Below are 10,809 nucleotides of genomic sequence, written 5' to 3' on the forward strand. Positions count from 1 at the left end.
GCTAGTTTCCTGGGAGAGTTCCAGGTAATGAAAGACAATGTGACAAAGAAAAAGATTTCATTATATATATATATATATATATATATATATATATATATATATAAGATGTAATCTAGCCTACACACACAGTGCACTCACATATACATCATAATCACACACACACACACACACACACACACACACACACATACACACACACACTCACCACGACAAGCACATTGTGGCCAGCCCAACCTCAGAGAGACACAGCTCTCTGAGATCACCAGACTGGGCCTCCTTGCCTTGGGAGAAAAGCCTTTCCCAAATACCCCCTCCACACACTGTGTCCTCTTAGAATGAACGAGGCACCTCCCTCTCTGTACTAAGGAGACTGGCTTGTTTGAAGGCTCCCTCGTGTGTTCCCTCTATCCTTGGGAATGATGTGGTGCTTCCAGCAGGGCGGGGAGTATCTCAAGACCCACTGTTGGGTTGTTAGAACCCACATCAGATCTGAGCTTATTTACTCATTCAGCTGCTATTCATGGACATTGCTCACACTCAGCGGTTTGCATTAACCGTCAACAGCAGAGTTAACTGAGCCTGTTTCACAAGCCTTCCCAGGAAGAATGTGAAACAGAGCATCAGTAGGGCACCAGGTGACCTGGAATCATCAGTGGTGGCCCATTTTCCCACTTTATTAATCTATAAAAGACACCGTCATGGAAAATGAATCCCAAGCCACAAGCCCTCATTTGCACAATAGTGGGACAGTCCCTCGCTGCGCCACCAGCTACCCTGGTGCCGCCACTCCTCTGCCAAAACCCCGCGCCTGCTTTCCAGCCCTCCCGAGGAACGTGACACTTCGTTCCAGGAGTAAGCAGGGGCATCCTTTACCAACTACCAGGCAGGGTGCGGAGCGGATCCAGGCAGGGCGGGCGGGGAGCCAGCTCTCTGAGGTGCTCTTCCCAGCTCTTCCTGTGCTGGCCTCTTTAGCTTCTTCCACAGTTCTTTTCTTCCATCATCTTTTGTCACACAGACCCACAGGTTCCAGTCTGTGGCCGGCACAAAGATGCTGCTTGATAAGGGGTCCCCGGCCTGAGCCCGGCTGAGCCGTGGTTCTGGGGATCAGGGTCCAGCTGTGGCAGTTCCAGTGCCCCCAGATGTGGATCCGCTGAGGTGGCTTTGCCCCTGTGTTCTAGGGTCCAGATAGATAAGAGTCCTTCTTGCAGAGATGGGAGAGACAAACACAGCCTCTTCGTGTTAGCCACTAGGCAAGGCAGGCGCCTGCAAGGCAAACTCCTGTATCCGTGCCCCTTCAAAGTGTCCAAGCCTTTATTCTAGATAACACTATAGGATGCAAGCTGGGCAGACCTAGAAGCACTCAGGCTCACCATTTTAACTTTTTTTTTCCTTTTTTGGTTTTCTTGTGACAGGGTTTCTTTGTGAAACATCCCTGGCTGGCCTACAACTCCCTTCGTAGACCAGGCTGGCCTCGGACTCATAGAGATCGCCTGCCTCTGCCTCCTGAGTGCTGGGCATTTTAACTTTTTATTTACAATTTTTAGCTTTAAAAAAAAAATGTGTGTGTGTGTGTGTGTGTGTGTGTGTGTGTGTGTGTGTGTACATGCCATAGTGTGCTTGTGGTGGTCAGGGGATAACTAATAGGAGTCAGTTCTCTCATTCTACCTTGTGTATCCTGGGGAGCCAACTCAGGTCAGGCTTGATGGCAAACACACATCACAAGCCATCTTGCTAGTCCTCCCATCCCGTGTGTGTGTGTGTGTGTGTGTGTGTGTGTGTGTGTGTGTGTGTGTAAGGGGTGGTGGAAGGAGGAAAAAGAGAAATGATATAATTATATTTTAATTTCAAAAAAAGAAAATAAAAAAAGTCAAATGCCTTAATGAGATTCATTACTGTGTATGCCAGAATAAAAACTAATAAAAACTTTAGAAAAAAATTCCCTAAGTAGCATATCAAATGGTTGTCAGAAAGGGCATCTTAACCTGATTCTCATCAGCTATGGAAAGCACAGAGGGTCAAGCTTCCTGTGGTACTTGCAAAGATCTGAAGGGCTTTTTCTGAGAAGCACCCGCAGCCAGGAGTTCGGCTTTCAGGGCTGGTTCTCCCACCACAGACTGGAAACATCCATTAGCAGGGCCATTAAGCTGCAGCTGCCAGGGCAAGGGCAAGGCTGGGGAAGGGGCCTTTGGGCCAGAGCAAAGCTTCTGATCCATCTGGAAAGGACTAACAAGCCTGTGCCAAGAGAGCTTCACACATTATCTCATGTAATGCTCACCGCAGCCCCATAAAGTTGGTAATTTTGAACCTCGAAATGGAGTGAGGGCTCCCATCCCTGCAATTTACAGTGACACTCCGCATGGGTAATTACTTGAGTGGAGTCTTGCAGAGGACATTTCCCAGCCCTGCCGGAGAATTCAGGAACGCAGGTCCGCAAGTACCCTTTTCTTCAGGCTCCAGTGAAGAGAGTGCTTAGTGGAAGGGCCACTGTGCTGTGTGTTTTAGTCACTAGATGTGTCTGTCTGCAGCTGTGTACCCAGAAGGTATTGCTGCTGCATACCCTGTCTCCCCACTTCTCTCACTGGCCACAGTCCTGCGTCTCCAGGTACCATCCGGGGAGACACTTTGTGGCCTGGGGCAGATGGAAAGCCCTCCAGCCCTCTAGTGCCATTCTGGTGTTTGAGAGTCAGGTGCTCACATCTTCAGTGGAATCTGGCCAACAGCTGGCTTGAGAATCTGTGCCAAGGAGCTCTGGTGACTGGGAAAGGCCAGCGTGGAGGCCAGCAGCATTGGCAGATGTAGAGAGCTGCGTACAGCCGCACCCCAAAATAGCGCTGGCTTTTGCCTTCCACCCTCCCGACCGTGAGTACTCTCTGTGAAAAACAACTCCATATTTGGCTTGGCATCATGACATGGTTTGCTCAGGCAGATGTGTACCAATTCAATAGCCCCACATGGCGTAAGGAAGTTGGTAGAGCAGGACCTATACAAGGTTGGGACAGAGCTCCTCCAAGAGAGAGAAGACACTTGTTAACGGCCTGAATAAACAGCTTGAAGAAGAGCTCGGTGTTGCCTTTTCCTTGCTGGTTGAGGTAGCCGCGACAATTGGTGGCCCGTATGGGGACCCTCGGAACTTTCTTCGCTCGCCTCCTGAAAGAGCTCAGAACTTCTCGCTGCCAGGGTAGGTACCTGGTAAGTCCCCGGGTTGGTTGGGGAACCGCGACAAAAGCGGGTTTTTTGCTCTTTTCTGTAAATAAAAGAGAGCGGATATCGTAGAGCCGCGACACAAGCGGACGGGAAACAAATCTAGTCGACTAGTTGCACTCCACGGACGCGCGGGACAAAAGCGAAACTCTGGGGCTGTTTGGCAAAGGCTCCGAGAAACCTCTTAGGCTTGCAACTAAGGGATATTCGAAAATGGGCGCTTCTTCCTCGCACCCAATTTTTTTGGCTCTTGATGAGCTGCTTCGTTCCAAGGACATAAAAGTTAGAAGGAGTGTGTTACAGAGATTTGTTGGGGAATGTGATGTCATGGCTCCATGGTTTGTGGACACCGGGAGCCTGACACTTCTCCTCACCAATGCAGGGCTTGCAGCTGCAGTCCTCCAAATTACTCAGAGGCGAGCAGCTAATACCCAGTCCCAGGGCTGCTTCAAGTGTGGAAAAAAAAAAAAGGGCACATACGGCGTAGCTGCCCGTCCAGAGGGGACAATGGTCAGGAGCCAGGAAGTAGTCAACGCCCTGTTCAACCGGGACTTTGCCCAAAGTGTAAAAAGGGAAGGCACTGGGCCAGTGAATGGCGATCCGTAAAAGACATACATGGACAGCCTATTGTCTCAGACAGTCTTCCAAAAAACGGCCAGCGGGGCCCTCGCTCCCAGGGCCCTCAAATATATGGGGCAATGGAGACCCTGGGACAGGAACAATGACCCTCCCTCCGCCATCCCAGGAATCGCAGAGAGCCATTACAGGCTCCCCAGGGCTGGACCTCCGTGCCACCGCCGGACTCGTACTATCACTCCAAATGGGGCTTCAATTGGTGGACACAGACTTCTCCGGCCCCCTACAACCTAATACGGTAGGGTTGCTTTTAGGGAGATCCTCCACAGCCTTACGAGGCCTTCGTGTCCACCCCGGTGTGATTGATTCGGACTACACGTGGAAAAGTCAAAATCATGGCTGAATCCCCTAAAGGAATTACGGTCATTTCCCCAGGTGACAGGATAGCTCAGATTGTCCTACTGCCCAGCTTGCATGGTTTCCATCCAGCGCATAAGGAAGGGAGAGATGACAAAGGCCTCGGGTCCACAGGAGTTGATTTTACATTCCTATCATTAGATTTGGATATGAGGCCCACCCTGGAATTACAAGTAAATGGAATAAAGACTAGGGGACTCCTGGATACGGGTGCTGACGGGAGTATCATTGCCTAGAAGGACTGGCCCCGCGGGTGGCCGATTCAACAATCCTCTCAGACCCTGCAGGGGCTGGGGTACGCTCGCACCCCGGATATGAGTGCGTCTGAACTCAAGTGGCAGGATGAGGAAGGGCACTCTGGTGTTATGCAGCCTTATGTTCTTGAACTCCCTGTATCTCTCTGGGGACGAGACCTCTTGTCTTCCATGGGATTCAAATTGACTAACGAATTCTCTTTAGAATCACAAAAGATAATGAAGAACATGGGGTATCATCCTAGTTATGGCTTAGGCAAACATTTGCAGAGAAGGAAGGAACCCATACCTACAGTGCCAAAAAGTGATAAGAAAGGTCTGGGTTTTTCTTAGGGGCCGCTGAGGAGACCATCCCCATAACCTGGAAAACAGAGGAGCCAGTATGGGTTCCTCAGTGGCCACTTTCCTCTGAAAAGTTATCTGCAGTGCAGGAACTAGTGAAAGAACAGCTGCAATTAGGCCATATTGTGCCCTCTGTGTCGTCATGGAATACCCCAATATTTATAATCAGGAATAAATCTGGTAAATGGAGACTTTTACATGATCTGAGGGCAATTAATGAACAAATGCAGGTTATGGGGCCCGTACAACGTGGGCTGCCACTTCTCTCCTCCCTGCCAGAGGGTTGGCCTATCATTGTTATTGATATTAAGGATTGTTTTTTCTCTATCCCTTTGTCCCCTAAGGACAGCATAAGGTCTGCTTTCACCTTACCTTCCATCAATCATGAGGAACCTGATAGAAGATATCAGTGGGTCGTGCTGCCCCAGGGAATGGTCAATAGCCCCACTATGTGCCAGCTTTATGTTACAGCCGTCTTAGAACCAATTAGAAGGAAGTTTCCAACAATGAGGTGTATCCATTACATGGATGACATTCTGCTTGCAGCAAAACAGTGCGATATTTTACATCATGCCTTAAGGGAACTTGTTGGCTGCTTGAAAGCAAAGGGCTTAGAGATTGCCCCCAAGAAAGTTCAACAGGACACAGTTGTACAGTTTTTGGGCTCTAGACTTACCCCTCACGTTGTGACCCCCCAAAAGGTGGAGTTAAGGAAGGATCATTTACGCACTCTTAATGATTTTCAAAAGTTGCTGGGAGATATTAATTGGATTTGCAATAGCCTGCAAATACCAAATTATGAGTTAAAGCCTTTGTATGATATCCTTGTTGGGAGCCCAGCCCTTGATTCTCCTCGGGAGTTGACCCCTGAAGCAAGGGAAGCACTCTCTCAAGTGGAAGTGGGACTCCAAAAAGCCTTCCTACAAAGAGTGCCAGACCCCGCTAATGTGTGTTTATGTATCCTAGCTACTTATTTTCAGCCCACTGGGTTGTTATGGCAGACAGGACCCTTGTTGTGGGTGCATCCTAAAATATCTCCTGCTCAGACCTTACAATATTATCCCTCTGCTGTAGCGGTGCTGGCACAGCAAGGTATCCAGTTATGTATACAACATTTTGGGTTTCCCCCTAGTGCACTCATAGTCCCCTATACTGCCAAACAGATCATTACCCTATGTGCTCTTTTGGATGAGTGGGCCGTGTTACGGTGCTCCTTTCACAGAGCTATTGACTGTCATTATCCCAAGCATCCCTTGATGACATTTTATCAGGCACATCGTGTAGTTTTTCCCAGGTTAACTGCCCCACCAACCCATACCTGGGGCGTCTGTTGTCTTTACTGATGGCTCTAAAACAGGGCTTGGAGCCTATATGGTAGACTCCCAGCAACCCGCTAATCGTCAGTTTCAACCGGGAGTCCCACAACAGGTGGAGCTGCAAATTGTATTGAAGGTCTTTGAAGCTTGCCCTTTCCCTTTTAATTTAGTTTCTGATTCCAGTTATGTTGTTAATGCCCTGAAGATTTTAGAATGTGTAGGCCAGATCCGTTCCTCCAGTCCTGTTGGCGTGCTATTTTCGCAACTGCAGCGATTGATTTGGCAACGCAAGAATCCTTTCTTTGTCCAGCATATTAGAGCTCACACGGGGTTGCCGGGTCCCCTGTTGCACGGCAACCAAGTAGTTAACTCCTGTACCAGACAAGAACGGATGTTTTTAGCGTCTGCTATACAAAGAGCTTCTGATTTTCATAGAGTTCCATGTTAATGCACTCTGCAGACTAAATTTGCCATCTCTCGCGCTGAAGCAAGAAAGATTGTTTTAGATTGCTCACAGTGTGTCGTCTTCCATCATCCCCCTAGTCTTGGGGTTAACCCTCGGGGCCTACTCCCCTTGAAAATCTGGCAGATGGATGTTACACACATCCCAGAATTCGGTCGCCTTAAATATGTACATGTTTCTGTGGATACATGCTCAGGCGTTATTCATGCCACCCCCATGGTCAGAGAAAAGGCTACTCATGTTATATCCCATTGTTTAGAGGCCTGGGCAGCTTGGGGAAAACCCCTCACCTTAAAGACCGATAAGGGACCTGCCTATACAGGCTCCAAATTCACTTCCTTCTGCCAACACCTGAGTGTTCAACTTTTGCATGGCCTTCCCTATAACCCTCAAGCCCAGGGTATAGTGGAAAGAGCACATCGCTCACTTAAAGAAATGCTCAATAAACAAAAAGGAGGAATAGGTCATAACCGACCACCCAAGGAACGACTTTCACTTGCTCTCTTTACCCTGAATTTTTTTGAATTTGGACGCATCAGGGGAATCCCGTGTGAACCGACACAACAACCCTGCCAGTCCTTCAAAAGGCCTGGTTATGTGGAAAGACATTTTGACAGGCCAATGGCATGGTCCTGATCCCATGCTTGCATGGGCATGATGTAGCAGGATTCTTAAAAGTTCTTATTAATAAAATCAAACCCGAGGCAAATTATTGGGGTCCATGCTGGTAGATCAGAGAGACAGAACAAACCACAGCTATCTCACCTCGCCGGATCCTCATCTGGTCTTGTCTCCTCAGATTGGAGGCCTCTGAGTCCTCATCCGGAATGGGTCTCAGCTGAATTACTGCTCAAAAGCTTGAATGCTTATCCAGCCAAAATCTTCTAGTTTCTGGTCCTCATGCCTTATATATCTTTCTGCTTTCTACCACCACTCCCTGGGATTAAAGGCTGGCTTTCTGGGATTAAAGGCATGTGTCACCATGCTTGGCTATTTCCAATGTGGCCTTGAACTCACAGAGATCCAGAGGGATTTCTATCTCTGGAATGCTAGGATTAAAGGTGTGAGTGCCACCATTTTCTAGCCTTTGTATCTAGTGGCTGTCTGTTCTCTGACCCCAGATAAATTTATTAGAGTACACAATATTTTGGGGAACACAATACCACCACAGCACGAGGCTCTGTTTGTGTGTTTCCACAGGAGCAGCAAGACCCAATCTGGGTGCCTGAGAGGTTGGTGAGAAGAGCTGCAGCGGCCGCGGCTAACGATGCTGACAAAGCAGATGATGTGGACAATGATGACCTGGCTGATGCTGATAACGGGTGCTCCAATGGTGATAAAGGGACATGAATTGTGGGCCATTCTGAAGGCCTGGCCATTTCCCATGCCTCTTACTTCCCAATCAGGGGTTTTTCCCTTCATATTTACTACCAATGAATCTTTAGGATGGCCACATATGCCAATGGATAAAAGCACAGCACCTAATAATTTCACCCTAGCTAGTCTTGAAGATACACTCTGTTTTTCTACCAGGACTGATAATGTCACTAGTAATCCCTGTATTGTTTTGCATCGACAAGCCTTAGGCCGGTTTGAATTCCCCAATATCACTGGAAATAAAGAGGTAGGGAATGCTAGTATTTTTCTTGGGACAACACCTAGAGCAGTTGGGAAAGGCAATGGTACCTCACCCCTGGGACAACCTTCTGTTCTGCCTCGGTGTGTAAGTAAGCCTGATTGGCCTCCTGTTTGGACAGGATGTCAGGGTGGCTCGCCACCCAACTGGATCAATATTAATAAAACCCTTTCATTGTCATTGAAAGGCACTCCCCATAATAATACCTTCTCAGGCTATAATTATTCCTTTAATAATCCTGTGATGACTACTCAATCCAATCCGTTTGACTCCTGGGTCATGTGTGGTCCACGGGGTGCTTGCAGCCAACTTAATGCCCTTGGCTTTGTGGATGGGGGATCATTTAGAAGATGCAATTATTATTTTCATTCTGGTGAAATATTTGAGACAAATGTCACAGTGCAGTGTAATAAGATCATAGATTTTAAGCCCACGCCAGTTTGTGTTTGGCCCCCTTTTTTGATGATTGTGTTTAATTATTCCCAGACTGTTTTGAATTGTAGTAGTCAGAAATGCATTCTGACTCAATGTTGGAGTGCTTCAGAGCATGATGCTATGGTAATTGTGAGAGTGCCTATGTATATACCTTTTCCTGCCAGGGTGATGGATGATGAGTTGCCTGTTTTATTGAGCAGGCATAAGAGAGACTTTGGTATTACTGCGGCCATTGTAACCGCTATTGCTGTTTCTGCCACTGCGGCCGCAGTTGCCGCTGCTTCTCTTGCCACTGCTGTTCCCACAGCTAAAGCATTAAATACCCTTTCAGGATCCACTGCTCAGGCTCTTTATACCCAAATGGCCGTTAATATGCAGTTACAGCGTGGCATTGTATTGCTCAATCAACGGGTGGATTTATTGCAGGAGCAGATAGATATTTTACAACAAGTGATTACTGCAGCATGTGTGGTCCCTATGAGTGGTCTATGTTTGACTACCGTGCAGTATAATAATTTTAGCAGAGCCGCTAATTATTCAAAATATTTGAGTGCTTTATTGACAGGAACCTGGAATGCAGAATTTGATAATCTGACCAATGTTTTGCGTGCTGAGATTATTATGATTAACTCCACGTAGCCTCTGCTGAAGAGATGCTGGATTGGCTGCGAAGTTCTATTAGCTTCCTGAAGGAGTGGGCGGGGTTAGGTGCCTTATCGGTCCTTGTGATACTTGCCTTTCTTGCTTGCCTGTGGTTTGTCTGGAGAATGTGGTTTACACAGCGCCGCCAAGCAGCCATGATCATTCAAGCCCTTACTGCCATTGAGGCAGGACAGTCGCCCCAGGCCTGGCTGGCCACACTTAAAGACCTCTAGGCGCAGGATGCGAGGCGAAGCACTGCACTCGGGGCCCAGTGTGGCTGGGATCCGAGGGGAGCAAGTCTGATTGCATGCGGGTTGGTACCGAACTCCCGCCTCTGGAAAAAGGTACCAGACGGGTCAAGTGTCCTCTGGGTGGATGACACCTGGACAGACACCAGTACAATGTCCTTGTTTGCCAGAGATCAGACCTCTACTCTTGCCTGCTGCCATATAAACAGAAAGGGGGAACTGTAGAGAGCTGCCTACAGCCGCACCCCAAAATAGCGCTGGTTTCGCCTTCCACCCTCCGACAGTGAGTGGTCTCTGTGAAAAACAACTCCATATTTGGCTTGGCATCATGACATGGTTTGCTCAGGCAGACATGTACCAATTCAATAGCCCCACATGGCGTAAGGTTGGTAGAGCAGGACCTATATAAGGTTGGGACAGAGCTCCTCCAAGAGAGAGAAGACACTTGTTAACGGCCTGAATAAACAGCTTGAAGAAGAGCTCGGTGTTGTGTTTTCCTTGCTGGTCGAGGTAGCCGCGACAGGCAGCAGAAACCCTGATCTATTTCCGATCTCCACCATCTCATCTCCTCAGTATCCATTTCCTGTCTGACTACCACCAGTCCTCTGGGCCCTCACCTTCCCTTCTCCTCACTGGGAAAGGAAGGGCTGTGTCCCACAAGCTCAGCCTAAGGCAACCTTGTCTGTTCTATGCTTGAGGAAACTGAGGCTCCAGTGGCCAATGAAGCCTATAAAGGTCTTCTCTGGCTGAGCTGCATTCAACTTGACCAAAAAGCAAGTTGGGGAGGAAAGGGTTTCTTTGGCTTATGCTTCAGCACTGCTGTTCACCACTGATGGACATTGGAACAGGAACTCAAACAGGGCAGGATCCTGGAGGCAGGAGCTGATGCAGCAGCCGTGGAGGGGTGCTGCTTACTGGCTTGCTTTCCCTGGCTTGCTCAGTCTACTATCCTGTAGAGCCCAGGACCATCATCAGCCCAGGGATAACACCAAGGCTCCAAATCTCATTCTTGCTCATAGCTACATGCTTGTAAATTGTGGTACCCCTCACACAAGTTGGGGGAAATGCAGATTCTGAAACAGTAGGAGAGCCCTGGGAGTTTGTATCTCTTTTCTTTTTCCTACTGTTTATTTTGAAATATTTATTGTTATTTTATGTGTGTATTTGGCCTGCATGTAGATATGAGTATCATGTGTATGCAGTGCCAGCAGAGGGCAGAAGAAGGCTTTGGATCCCCTGCAATGCCACGTGGATGGTAGGAACCAAAGCCGGGGCCTCT

At 48.3% G+C, this 10,809-nt stretch overlaps 1 protein-coding gene across 3 annotated transcripts; it reads left to right on the plus strand.

Moving 5' to 3' along the window:
• The first annotated feature begins 2,781 nt into the window (after positions 1-2,781).
• Positions 2,782-10,009, plus strand: LOC119089013. Of its 3 annotated transcripts, XM_037210795.1 has the most exons (3): positions 2,782-3,178; positions 3,947-4,075; positions 7,770-10,009. In XM_037210795.1, the coding sequence occupies exon 3, from the start codon at positions 7,837-7,839 to the stop codon at positions 9,277-9,279; it is 1,443 nt and encodes a 480-aa protein (XP_037066690.1). In that variant the 5' UTR covers positions 2,782-3,178; positions 3,947-4,075; positions 7,770-7,836; the 3' UTR covers positions 9,280-10,009. The 3 variants fall into 3 exon arrangements, with proteins under 3 accessions (XP_037066690.1, XP_037066689.1, XP_037066688.1); XM_037210794.1 differs by lacking the exon at positions 3,947-4,075 and having other exon boundaries at positions 2,782-3,189; XM_037210793.1 differs by lacking the exon at positions 3,947-4,075.
• Positions 10,010-10,809: the final 800 nt, after the last annotated feature.

Source organism: Peromyscus leucopus, chromosome 14 (genome assembly GCF_004664715.2).
Source record: "Peromyscus leucopus breed LL Stock chromosome 14, UCI_PerLeu_2.1, whole genome shotgun sequence".
In the NCBI taxonomy this organism is placed as follows: Eukaryota; Metazoa; Chordata; class Mammalia; order Rodentia; family Cricetidae; genus Peromyscus; species Peromyscus leucopus.

What these genes read in the sequence shown, in the direction of transcription:
- LOC119089013 (XM_037210794.1), top strand. Translation starts at nt 7,837, where the DNA reads ATGCTGACAAAGCAGATGATGTGGACAATGATGACCTGGCTGATGCTG.